The sequence below is a fragment of the Scophthalmus maximus genome, chromosome 8, assembly GCF_022379125.1.
Source record: "Scophthalmus maximus strain ysfricsl-2021 chromosome 8, ASM2237912v1, whole genome shotgun sequence".
Classification (NCBI taxonomy): domain Eukaryota; kingdom Metazoa; phylum Chordata; class Actinopteri; order Pleuronectiformes; family Scophthalmidae; genus Scophthalmus; species Scophthalmus maximus.
Genome location: NC_061522.1, coordinates 6013887 through 6026973, shown reverse-complemented (window position 1 = coordinate 6026973; position 13087 = coordinate 6013887). Strand labels below are relative to the sequence as shown.

Below are 13087 nucleotides of genomic sequence, written 5' to 3'. Positions count from 1 at the left end.
TCCCTCAAAAGTTGGCACACTACCGCCACCAACTGTGAACGTGTGGAACTGCGTGAAAAAGAACCACAATGAATGTGCACCACCACCACCAGCCCCAGTGCTCCGGGTAGGAAGAGGAGGAAAGGGGCCGAGAAACACCCTGCGGGGTACCTTGAAACTTCATGAGAGGCCCTTCGTCAGCAAACAAAGTCTGTCTCATCTGTCAGACTGGAGAGAGAGAGGACAAAAATATCGGAAGATATTGAATCTGTCAGCTTGATTTTATTAGCAATGCAGCCCCGTAAAATCATCCATTAACTGCTAAGATATTGTAGAAATACTTAGGTCCAAGAGTGTGCACTGGCTTTGATATTATTATGAATAAACATATAAGATTTTACATTTTCATTACACGTATAAACACATCAGGAGTCAAATTAATGTCCTCTGCTCCTACGGTTGTATCAAAGACCGGACGCTCACTGAGAGTTCAAGTGCACACCGTCATACGCGCTCCTGATGTTTTCTACACTACATATGCATGAATTATTATTATGAATTTTTTTTTTTTGCATCACAGAAGAGGTTTACATATACATGGCTATTCAATTTGTGAGTTGGATGTAAGGCAGCAGTCACCAACTCAGTACTCGATCTACCTACGGTCACTTCAGTTTAAATACGTCACTGGCGTATTTAAAACCACACAGAGCTGGAGAGAGAAGAGAAGGCCCAATGTTTTTGCTACAATAAAACAGCTGTGAGGGAAAACAAAGGTGGAAATTAGCACCACTGGTGACGGAGAACGTGAAGAAAGGAGAGGAAACCAAATATGATGGTGGGTGAGAAAAAGCTTGAGTTTATAAAGCAAGTGGATGTCGGCCATTTTACAGCTCTCATACAAAAAGGGCTTACAAAAACACCACAGACACACAAACACACAACGTGTCCTCACACCATGTGAACGAGTGGATGAGAGAGGGAGAGGGCTGACATGAAGGACAGTGAATGATGAAACAAAATATACTTTAAGGTGCTTTAACATTTTTCCGTTGTCAGTGTCCATCTTTTGTGAAACGCAAAAAAATGAGAAAAACAAACAAACGAAAACAAAAAACAAAGACCATTCGCTGTGCGTGACTGAGCTAAAAATGGGAATTGCCAATAATTCCAAATGGTATATAAACACATGAACAGTGACACGCTACCTATTCAAAAGTCCAGTGGGGGGGAACAAAACAAACTGAAGTTACATACATGACTGAACTTTCTGATCTCATCCTGTAACAGACTTAAATAAATTCCAACATAACATGACACCTGATGATTCACGTTATTCCTCAGTCTAACTGGGCGACGACACGTGACAATGAAATAACAATCCTTCAAAATGTGGGCTCGCTGCTTGTTAGAGAATATGTTTAAAAAAAAGAGCAACATGTTCTAAAATCATCTCACGACATAGTTTGACCTGCGTTCGTTCCTCTAATAAATATAATACCTAAAAAGGCCAGTCACCTTTTTGCATACACTTTTACACACATGGCCAATACCCTCCCCTCCCAAAAAAGACCCACAGTCATGATAACTTCTCGAGTGTAATATCTGATGTGAGATTCGAAATAAAAACAAAAACACAAAATTGTGTTAGATTTTCGTTAAAGTGCATCAATCCTAGTGTGAAGATGAAGAACAAGTTGAAAATATTTGTGTTCTCTAATATTAAAACTTTAAATCGAATGCATTAGAGCGGCTCAGATTGTGTTTTTCCACTTTCTCGTTTTGCAAAATTTAAAATCTTTACTCGATCACGATTCACGATATCCTCGGATGTGAACTAATCAATACACTGGGTAACACACGTCAGGTTCCACATGCTCCATACAACAGACCTGCTGACAGAATACTGTTGGTGCGACAGACTCTCTGCACCGGATGTCTTTGTTGTAGATGAACACTGAAATGAAATTTGACAAGGTTTTTAAAGACATTGTCAAATAATAAAATAAAAAACGAGGAGACAGTGGGGATCTTCCTGCCCTCCAACAGTCGAAACAGAAAGAAGAGCGCACGCCACTGCCTCGCACCGTTCGCCGCCGACGAGCGCCTGCGATCGCTCCGTCGCCGTCGACAGTTGAAGGTCAGTCACTGGAGCACAAAAAGAGTTTGAGTTCTCCATGTTAGAAAAATGAGGATAAAAAGATTTTAAAAAAACAAAACAAACAACAACATTATATCATAGAAGTCTTCCGTTAAAGATGGCGAGTTGGAGCTAAATGTTCTGTTTGTGTGACGCCGACGAGCCACGCACGCACATACACACACACACACACACACACAATGTGCGACAGGTCTCTGCTGACTGCTGGGGGGGGGGGGGTCCTGCAGGTGCTTTGCTGAGGGCGATGAACGTGTCACAGCAGGGGGCGGGGCCAAGGCTGAGGAGGAGGGTTGGAATCATCATTATAGCTGCTTCACGTAGTTTCCTGGGAAGGTTCCAAACAACTTGCTCCTCCGAGAGGTCCCTGCGGAAAACAAAGAGCGGCGGAATGAGATTGGCAGCGTTTTGAAACCTTCGACGAAACTTGGCATTTAGCCGCCGTTGACGCCGCTCCAGCGCACGGCACACTGGAAATCAGCCAACGGAGGAGATTACACTCAAATTCATACACTTTAAAATATATTTAGAGGGCAAAGTTTACCATGGAACAAATGTAAAAGGTTAAGAAGTCCCAAGATGGGATGAAGGGGACTTCTTCAAAGACAGACGTGCTATTAATATTTGGTGCGACCACACCGCCATCTACTGGTCACAGTTTCATCTGCGACTATGAAACATATTTTTATACAGCAATTTAAAAATACTCAAATTAGCTTAAAGTGTGTAAGTACTAATTCCATAGTCCATTAAGTGATTGATATATCATTATACATTATGTTATTGGACGGTCAATACTGAAGCAACAATATGTAAGTAGTATTTTACAGTTATAGCTGGTTGAGGCGGAGTTAGATGTAATTATTTGACAGTTTAGCGGTTTGATTCGGTGATTTACAGCCTGAGCCTCCACTTCTCAACCAGCCGCAAGGTAAATCTGAGAGGTGTGTGACGATCAGAGGCGAAGGGACGGAGACAAGGTTCATTTTGTTGGGCCTTCCACCATTCTTTGCTTTTTTTTGCTGAAATAAATTTACTCCTTTGAGCCTCGAACATTTAAGGAATTTAAATAAAACCATCTTCGAAGTTTAGAATGTTGCTCTTTGGTGAAACTGCAAAACAACGCAGCACTTGAGTGTCTAAGAGATTCATGTTTGCCTGCTGTATTTTCATGTTACTCTGCATTTCTTCCATGTGTGTAGGTATATCGAGAGATTCAAATCCCTTGTTTGTGTCCACATACTTGGCTAATAAAGCTTCTGATTCTGATGGGGGAAAAAACAACCTGCCCCCCATTTGTCCACATTGATCTATTCCCTCCTCTTACCGACAAACCAGCCGTCGTCACACTTCTCCATCACATCGACGATGTCGCCCTCCCTCAGCTCCAGCTCGTCCTCGTTGCGAGGCGTGTAGTTGTACACGGCCTGGTATCTGCGTTGGGAAAAGCCGACTGTGAACGGACGTTCACAATGCGCTGCACCAATGAAGATCAACAGTAGCGTAAAAGCAGCTTATGATTCCATGTCATGCAAGTTAAGCGAATACGGTTACTGCTCGCACACAAGTCTGTGTCGACATAATAGCACAAAAAGCGGTTCAGAGGAAACTATCAATGATAACAAATAGCACTTACGGGTCTCCTCCGCCGTGGAGCGCGTCCTGTACTAATCGCTGTTAGAGAGAGAGAAAGAGAGAGACAAACACAGGCAGACAGTAAATTAAAATGTGGTATTAGCTGAGCATCGGAATAGGGTTTGAGTAGTTCGTACAGAAAACACTTTTTAGACATCGTCACTCAAATATTCTACTTTTCGGTTCAGGAAAAAAAAAAATCGCAGTTTTACATGCATGTGTGTGATGGGATGTGTGGTGATTGGTGGTGAATGATGTGGTGGTTTGGAGACAAGAGTAAAAAGTAATTGCATGGTTGTATGAAGACATGCCCCCTCGTACCCTTCGACCTCTAACGGATGACAGATAGGACCTCCGGGACAAGATGGGGCTACGGGGAGGTTTACCACCGACAACTGGATCCTGCTCAACAGGCATAAAAGACCAGAGGCAACCTATAATCTTCAACAGTCACCAAGTCAGCGGACCTTCACTATGAGCTGAACACATGCGCTGTGACATGCCGTAAAACATAAATCATACCATCATCAACACGCTGATGCCAATGACAATCCTCAGAGACACATCGCAGTTCAACCAACACGAGCAAAACACACCGATCCAAAAAGGACCTCCACCGGCCATAAATCATCATCACCACAAACCAGTTGATATTAGTGTAGGAAACACACAGTAGTCTCAGTTAGTTGGTTGCAAATAACAATTATTTCAATATTGTTATATCTGCTAAATTTTTTAGTCTAAATTAACCCAGACATAACAAAACAATGCCCATTACAGTCTCTCCGATAGGGAAGTCACCACAAACATAATGAAAATCAAATGCCATCATCTCCACATTCCAGCTTTACCTTCACCTTGGGAGACCTATGTCCTGGATGGGGCACGGTGGGGGGAGTCGGGGGAGAGCATGGAGTGGCGAGGGGAGGAGAGGCGGGTTTAGGGGGCGACCGGGTGGGAAGGCTTACGGGCGATTCCGAGTCAGGGACGGACGCGAACGGACGAGAAGGACAGGGGGAGTTTGAGGGTTGGGGGACAGAACGCTGGGGGGGGACGACAGGAGAGGGGTGAGAGGAGTGGAGGGGAGGGGGTGAGACAGGTGGAGAGGGCGACAGTGAGAGGTGAGGGAGGGACGGGGGCTGAGGGGAGCGAGGGGGAGACGTAGGGACGGTGTTGTGATCATGCTGCTGTGAACGCGAGGGAGAAGACGAAGGAGGAGAAAACGAAGGAGGAGAAAACGAAGGGGTAGAAGAGTGCGGGGGTGGAGGTGGTGGTGGTGCTATAGAGGGTGAGGAGGCGCTGGGGTGAGAAAGCCGTGTCAGGGTGGACGGAGAGACATCAGCCTATGGAGGCAACGACACACGTCAATACTGAAGCTGAAACACATAATGCTAACGTTTGATATCCTTTAATTCTGTTGAGCATCTACTTTACTAAAGCCCAGAAGGGACATGGAGGAAAAGACTTCATAATATGAAAAAAAAACTTTTGATTTCTCTCTTCGTTCATTTCCAAGACAAAACGGTTGATATTTAAAAATAAAATATAAGATCCGTACAAGTGTGATTTTGGATTTTCATTAATCTTCTGAACCCAATTAGTAATAATCACTTTCAGTACTTTACAGTTTAATTTAACTACGGTAAAAACCTTTAACATTATCTGAGGACCCGGTTTTTATCTACAATCTCTACTCACTCGCCGCAGACACACACCTCAGTCTTCATTATAACCAGAAAGCATCTGTTACCACGGAGTTTACTTTGATTTATTACTATTCATCTGCTTTGAAAGCTGAGTAACGTGAGTACAATGATCTTTTTGTCAATCACAAATATTTTCCTCCATGTTCCTCAACAGAGGCAGCTCACACACCATGCTCTACCTGTGGACTGAGTCTTTCATTCAAATCTCTAACATCCTCCTCTTTCTCTTCTAAAACATCTTCCTCCTCCTCAATGAACAGCTCAGTAAATCCCTTCCCCTTGACCGACGGCGGACTTTGAGACTTGACTGGTTCGTCATCAGTGGACGTTTTTGGCAGTCCGCCCCAGCTGATGGACAGCGGCGCCATCGTCACAGGCTTGTGAACCTGCACCTCTAACCGAACGCCGCCTGCTGGTTTGCTGGCTGCAGTGACTGCTGGGGGTTTCCCTGCCGGGTGATATGACTCGTCTGCTTTTAACTCAAACCTGCTCTGGGATTCATCAGTTGGTGTAGCCGGTGGGGAATCTATCGGAGAAAATCTTGAAAAGTCAACATCGTCTGTGCTGGAAGAACCATCCAGGATCATAGATAACAACTCGTCATAAGGGTCTTTTACTCGCAGGGTAACGGTTGTTTTGGTGCTTTTGTTTACTGGTGCGGTGAATTTGTGCCACTGTGGAATTTGCGTGGGTGACTTTATTCGCTCCGGTGTCGTGCAGAACAAAACCTCCGGCTTAGCAATGTAAGACATTTGGGCTGTTTCTGTGAACCCCCTGCGGCTGCTGTTGTTTTGGAGCAAAGAGTCACTTGATGGAGAGGTGAGTGAGGAATGAGAGGCGGGGGGGGGAGGAGGAGGAGGAGGATGAGGAGGTTGGGAAAAAGGCAGAACAGCTGGGGTGTGACCTGAACCGAGTCTCCCTTCTCTGAAAGGTGGAGTTCTGCAAAATGTCTGGGGCGGAAGAGCAAAGCCTCTTAGTGACGGTGCGGGTGAGGGTGAAGGTGTCATGGGCTCCTGAGCTGTTTGAAGAGATGCAAGGTCAAGTGGAAGAGGGGGAGGTGTGGGAGGTACAGGGGTGGTCGTGCGGGAGTGAACCGGTGTGGATGCTGACGGGCCCATTGTGAGCGACAGCCAGTCGTTGGTGATGGCTTGCAGGTCAAGCCTTCTCAACGAGGGGTGAGGGGACGGGAGGTCACAGGTGGCGGAGGATGGAGGTAGGTGGTAGAAAGGCTCCATGAAGATAAAGTGAAGAAGAAGGAACAGAGTGTGATTTATAAAACTAGTACAGTTTGGAGTTTTGTTTATTCAAGACTGAACAGTGTAAAACTGTGCTTACTCCCGTATGCAGATGATGCATTTACTTATTTATACAATATATTGACACATAATTCTCCTCAAATGTTTTTTTGAGGATGTAAAATGTGTGTTTGCATTTGGAATGTTGATTAAAAACAAGAAATACTATGAATCACTTTTATTTATAAAGTGTTTTTTATTGTTTTAAAATTAAAACAAATCGCTAATTAGAAATGTTTCATTCTCTTGAGTTGGTTTATTGTCATATTGTAGTTACTTCCCTACCTTGATGGGTGTGCTGCTCGGCGTCCTGCTGCCAGAGTGACCACGCGGGTCTATGTGATGGGCGGGGCTCTTGGACGGGGAGCGCTTGATGATGTCAATGTAGGACACAGGAAAGATGCCCTGTTTGGTTGTGTCTGGGATCTTGCCCTCGTACCAGTTCTGATCCACCTGCCTTATCACAATTACTCTCTCACCCTACACACACACACACACACACACACACACACACACACACACACACACACACACACACACACACACACACACACACACACACACACACACACACACACACACACACACACACACACACACACACACACACACACACACACACACACACACACACACACACAGAAAAACAATACACAACCAGTTTATTGCAACATTGGATACAAGATTTAAAGCCTACAAATAGGTGATTGTGATGTGTAAATTCGTGTTGAATGCAGCTGTGTACATGTATACACAAACATTAGGCCAACTTACCTTTCTGAGAGACAGCTCCACGTTAGTGTCGGCGTTGAAGTTGAAGCGTGCCACTGCCTCTCCGATCTCTCTGACGTGTGCTGGCGGAGGAGGACGGATCGGCTGCTGCTTCTCTGTGGACGGCATCTTCTGTGTGTGTGTTTGTGTGTGTGTGAGCATTGTGTCAACAGGCATGTTAATTAAGGGGATGGAGACATTTTCAATGAATCTAGTTACAACCAGACAAATGTGCACTCACATGATGCAACACAAAGATTGATATCAGTTGTGCATTTACCTCTACATACGATATGGGGAATATCCCCACCCGTCCTCGGTGCTCCCCTTCGTACCAGTTGGTATCTATCTGCCTGATGATGTTTACTGCATCACCCTTTTTAAATGTCAGCTCCCTGTAACACAGTCACATCATTCAAGTATCTTTGCGTACTTTTTTTGATCCACTGCAGTGAAGATAAAAACTAGACAAGACACCGACCAGCAGAGCTCATTTCATGTAAACAGCATTAGCCACAGAATGTCAGCCACCAAAGCAGAACAGAGAAAGATCCAGCATCAGCTTAAATCATGCACATTTATTTAAAAATTGTCCAAAATAAAAATCCAGTCAAAGCCAGCCAAGTGTAGTTGTAAGACTTTACAATGACATTAGCAAAATAAACGCTGTGCAAGAAATAATTAACAATCTGTAATGGCAACATTTAAAGCAGCGAGTCAAGATGTGCTGGCGTGCAGTTAGACGTTCATGTGTTACAGCTTTCACCTTCGTTTTGAATTTACTGTACTCACTTAGCCGTTTGTGCATTAAAATCATAAATGGCTCTTGCGGGCTGTTTCTGATGGAGGAGAGAGAACAGAATAAGTTGTGTCATCTGTTTATGGGAGACCTAGGAGATGAGAGTGAGAGAAAGAGAGCCGGCAAGCATTACCAGGTATTACATGAAATATAGCCAAGTAATGTCTGCTGAGTAAAATTTGATTGGGCTGCGGTATTATAGAACTAAGGACAAAAAAATGAGTGCATATCATTTTTTACAATGCCTAGAAAATCATCTCATTCATTAAACATAATATCTAATATGTGTACTGTAAGTCCCAGCTAATATGCAAAAACCTCTGATGCTATTTCCTAATCATCTCAAAAAGAAGAAAATTATGAGCAGATTAGCGCTGCACTGAATATTTATTCTGCTAATGTTGTTGAACTGTAGCCAGATGCTGAGAATATTAGAAACCAGATTCAATGCTGTACCTCTCTGTCAGGAGTAGGTCTTCTACTCTGGGGTGTGTGGCGTCCGTCCAAAGTGGAATAACTCCTGGAGACATCCTGGTCTACGATTGGTAGAGACACATGCCAAAGGTCAAAGGGTAAAGTAGCTACGATCGTGCCATATGCATGCCCACAATACAAAAAATATTCTTTGGGAAAGTGCTGAATGGTACAGTACAGTGATGACGACATTCCAACAAGTCAATGAGGGAATGAAAGCTTGGGTCAAAAGCTGGGTGAGTTTTATTTCCATTCCATGGGAAAAAACAAACTGATTGGATGTATCCCACAATATGACACAGAGACACGTGCAGTGAATACAGGCCAACAAAATATGAAAAAAAATACAACAACATAAAAGCATATAGTTTGAGGGGAAGGAAATGTTTGTGGGACAGTAGAATGACTCGATCATTTCATTTGTAAAACAGAAAAATAATACAGTCAAAACAAAATTCAAATGAAATTAAACAAACAGAGGAAAATTCACATTTATTTACTCGACCCAGAGAAATATGCCATCAATTCCCAAATATTGATTTACCTCAATTGCAGAACAAAACATAGTTTGTCATAATTCAGAGTCAGACATATTGTTCTCACTATTTAATTCCAACTTTTTTTTTTTTTGCACTTTTTTTTGCAACCGTCACTCAAACCAACGTTTGCGGAACATGATTCAAATTAAAAGCCTTCCGGCAACTCAGAGGGCACAATCCTCCAACTTTCCTTGCAGACCATTAATGTGAAACAGCAGCAGGAAGTATTAAGTTTCCATTGGCATTATCTTGAATAAAATATGAATAAAAGTATCAGCTTTTATTTGGGAATTTATAGTCAACAGGTCTTACTGGATGTCATAAATACATAGTGGCACAGTAACAGTAAGTGGCTGAACAACGGGGGGAATAGGGCAACAAGCGCAGGCAATACTGAAAATACTGAAAGAGACATTCGGATAAATGTAATTGGATGTATATTTTGAAATATATACGTAACGTTATGCATGTATGTTTGTATAGAATACAACTATATGTATGTATGACTGGCTACGTGAGAGAGTGTACATGTACATACTTGAAGTGTGATGTGTGCATCATCTCCACCTGAATAACAGAGAGCATTTCCATTGCCCTGCTCCTCTCCATATTCATTATTGTTTGAGGTGTCTGAATGGCGTCCGTAGCAGGCACTGATCGGTGACTGTAGCGGCGGTGTGGACGGATCCTCTCTGTACGAGGCGTACCCAGTGGGGCTTCCGTCTGGGTACAACGACGCGGAGGAGTGACCCCCGTGCCAACCCCCCCTCCTCCCCCGCAACGAGGAGCTCCGCTCAGGCACATTTGGCAGCAGCTCGGCCAGTATTCTCTTCAGGATGCTGTCGTCTGGCGCCCTGGTGCCCCTGTGGCCTCTCTCTGCTTGTATGTGCTCATATATGTCTCTCAACGCCGCATCCAGCGCTTCATAAATGGCCTGTTTGGACTTGGGTCTGCTGCCCCGACCTCCGCCATCGCTGATTCTTTTAGAGGTAGGTGGTGAGCCCTTTTTCCTGCGGAAAGGCACTGGGCTGACCAGGAAGGCCAGCTTGGACATCGCTTGCTGAGACTGCGCGCTCTGGATTTGGGAATGGCTGCTGCGGCTCGGCTGTGAAGGTCTCTGGTTCTCCTGACGCGCTCGCTCCCGCTCATGGCGGAGCATGGTCGTGAAACGGGTGTAAGAGGCTGGGCAGCGGCCTTTGCAGGTGCTTATGAGGTGACGGTGTTGATAGCCCTGGCTCTGGCCGAGATTTTGGTGACCGGCGTGGTGGTGGTGATGGTGGTGGTGATGACGGAGGTGGTGGTGGTGAAGGGTGGAAGAGCCGTACAAGCTCTCAGAGGAGGTCAGCGAGCAATGGTCAAAATCGCTCTCGCTGCAAAATGAGGAGCCCTCCACCTGGATGAAGTCACTGAGGTCTGAGGCAAAGGCGTCTTGTTCGCTGTCAGAGTAGTCCGGGTTGGCCTGCGGGCTTTGGGGGACCGGAGGAGCAGGAAAGGACCGACCGCGGCTGGGCTCTGGTCCACGAGGCTGGCCCTCAGGTGGGCTACGAGGCTGCAAGTGATCCATGGTTTGAGGTACTGTTCCGCTGTTGCCGTTGTTGTTGTCTTCCTCTAGTAAAGATTCAATGGAAAAACGGCGTTTGGGGAAACTGGGTGTGGCACCGCCACCACTGCTAGCTCGAGATGATGAGCCACCTGGCGTCGTCGTGCCTGAAGGCACCTCACTGTCGCCCAAGTTGGGCATGGATTTGGACTTCTGAATAAGGCGCTCGTACTCAGTAATGCGGTTTGGCACCATGTCGTGCGGCACCTCCACGCCCCAAGAGGGCGTCCAAGGAAAGAGGCGATGGCGATGCAGGTGAGGTTGACGCTCGAGTTCGAGGATACGAGCACGGACCGAGCGGATGACGTCGGACGGGATGAGCTGGGCTCGGTCAATCTGGTGCATTTTGCGATAGAGCTGGAGAAAGCCCGGCGAATCGTGCGCCCGCCGCCGGTGGAGTCGTGGTAATGAGCGAGTGGAAGCGGATCCAGTTGAACCTGAAGGATTCGCATCGCACACCAGTGAACCGGCACTTTCTGAGCGAGTGGCGTTGCGCCCACCCGGGCCAGAATGCCCATCGTTGAGTAAGTCGTCACAGCTGCGGGACCTTAGTTTGCCAGAGGAGGGCGGCGGCACCGCCGCCGCCTCCTCCACACTGGTCCACGTCTCGGCGTCCTGGTGCTTGGTCTGCCAACTGTTGTTACAGTAGACAGACTGCTGGGAGGAGGAGCTGCCATCCTGGCTGCCGTCCTCGGGGCAATGGACGGGGACAGAGGGGACAGGGGGCACAAAGGGGCCCTGATAAGGACCTGGGGAGGTCAAACTGTTTGAATACATGTCGCATGCGTCCCCACCTTTCAGATGTCCAACAAGGAGCAGCGTGGTGAGAGAGAAGAAGGAGGAAAGTAGGTTAAGCAAAAATACCTTGCAAAAAGGTGGAGGAGCTGGGGAGGCGGAGAAGAATTAGTGGTGGAATGTGGTTGGAAAAGAGAAGAGTTGATGTTTTTCCTTTCAGACTTCCACCAACACCATTGAGGGAAATTTATGACCACACCACATAGATATTATAGTGTGAAAAACACCACAAATGACAACACATCTTTTAAATTTTCTGGCGAAGTGGGGCATCAACAATATCTGACAGTTTGGAGAAAACAGGGAAAAAGAGAGAGCGAAGAGATTTGTAACAAGTGAACAGGAGATGTTTCAATGTTGGTACCTTTGGCTCTGGAGGGTGAGGATGGTGAGGAACGGATGACGGGCTTCTTCAGGCTGCTGCTGCTCGGTCTGTAGGCCTCCACTGGTTTGGGGGAAAGTGCAGCTCTGCTCTGAGACTGAGCATTCACTTGGGAACTCGACGGCTCAGACTTCCTTCTCTTCCTGTAGTCGCTGGCAGCGCTGTGAGACAGACATCCAATACAACCTCATGTCAGAACACCAATGAACTGGTAAATGCATTTTTGCAACAGGACAAATAGATTTCAGGCACTATAAATGTCATGGAGGTATATGGTATGTACTTGAAAACCTACGGCAGACTAAAGTTTAAATATTAGTAATAAATGATGTGCAAGTAAATACTTCTTCACGACATTAATCACTTCTGTGAACTATTTGAAAACAGTTTAAAATATTTTTATGTTATTCCTAAACCACCACAGGTTAATTACAGACAAATGAGCAATACATCTATTGCCATTGTTGGGTAAAAACTCTTTTTCCCAACAATCCCTGGCATTATGAAAAGCGATAAATGCATTTTTACACATATCCAAGGTCATCCAACCAAAGATTAGGCTTTTATATTCTCGTCCAAACAGACGATTCCGAACCAGGATCAGAAACACCTTCATTGATCCACCGGGGGGAAATCGGGTAAACGAGACAACAGAGTTACCGTAACTTTGCTTATTCAGAACAGAGGGCTTCCTTTTCAGTGGCCTATTCATCACATCCCGTTTCTGCCCTTTTTTGTTCACCGAGGAGAATGCGACTGAATAAGCAGGCCATTGGTGAAAGGGAGTAGGACGAGAGGAGGAAGAGGGGGGGGGGTTTGAGGGAAGGGTAGGAGGTGAGGGCAGAATCAATAGATCCGCAGGGTTAATTTATTCCTGCTCCGTTAGAGAGAGGGAGTTGCAAAACACCCAGCCTTTAGTGACAAAAGCAAATAAGGACTAACACTAATCCTTGC

At 45.6% G+C, this 13087-nt stretch overlaps 1 protein-coding gene across 14 annotated transcripts in view; it reads right to left on the bottom strand.

The window, feature by feature from the left end:
• Positions 1-241: 241 nt before the first annotated feature.
• Positions 242-13087, bottom strand: part of sorbs2a (sorbin and SH3 domain containing 2a) — a 46673-nt gene continuing 33827 nt past the window's right edge. For 7 of the 14 annotated variants that reach the window (XM_047333824.1, XM_035638024.2, XM_035638026.2 and 4 more), the window contains 13 exons: positions 12116-12294; positions 9924-11750; positions 8800-8879; positions 8337-8434; positions 7825-7939; positions 7548-7676; positions 7059-7253; positions 5658-6707; positions 4624-5115; positions 4094-4174; positions 3774-3811; positions 3465-3571; positions 242-2504 (listed from right to left, as the gene is read on the bottom strand). In XM_047333824.1, coding sequence (XP_047189780.1) covers positions 2443-2504; positions 3465-3571; positions 3774-3811; positions 4094-4174; positions 4624-5115; positions 5658-6707; positions 7059-7253; positions 7548-7676; positions 7825-7939; positions 8337-8434; positions 8800-8879; positions 9924-11750; positions 12116-12294 — 4453 coding nt within the window. In that variant the 3' untranslated portion in view covers positions 242-2442. The remainder of the gene's footprint in view (positions 2505-3464; positions 3572-3773; positions 3812-4093; positions 4175-4623; positions 5116-5657; positions 6708-7058; positions 7254-7547; positions 7677-7824; positions 7940-8336; positions 8435-8799; positions 8880-9923; positions 11751-12115; positions 12295-13087) is intronic. The other 7 variants (XM_047333825.1, XM_047333829.1, XM_047333828.1 and 4 more) reach the window with 5 other exon arrangements.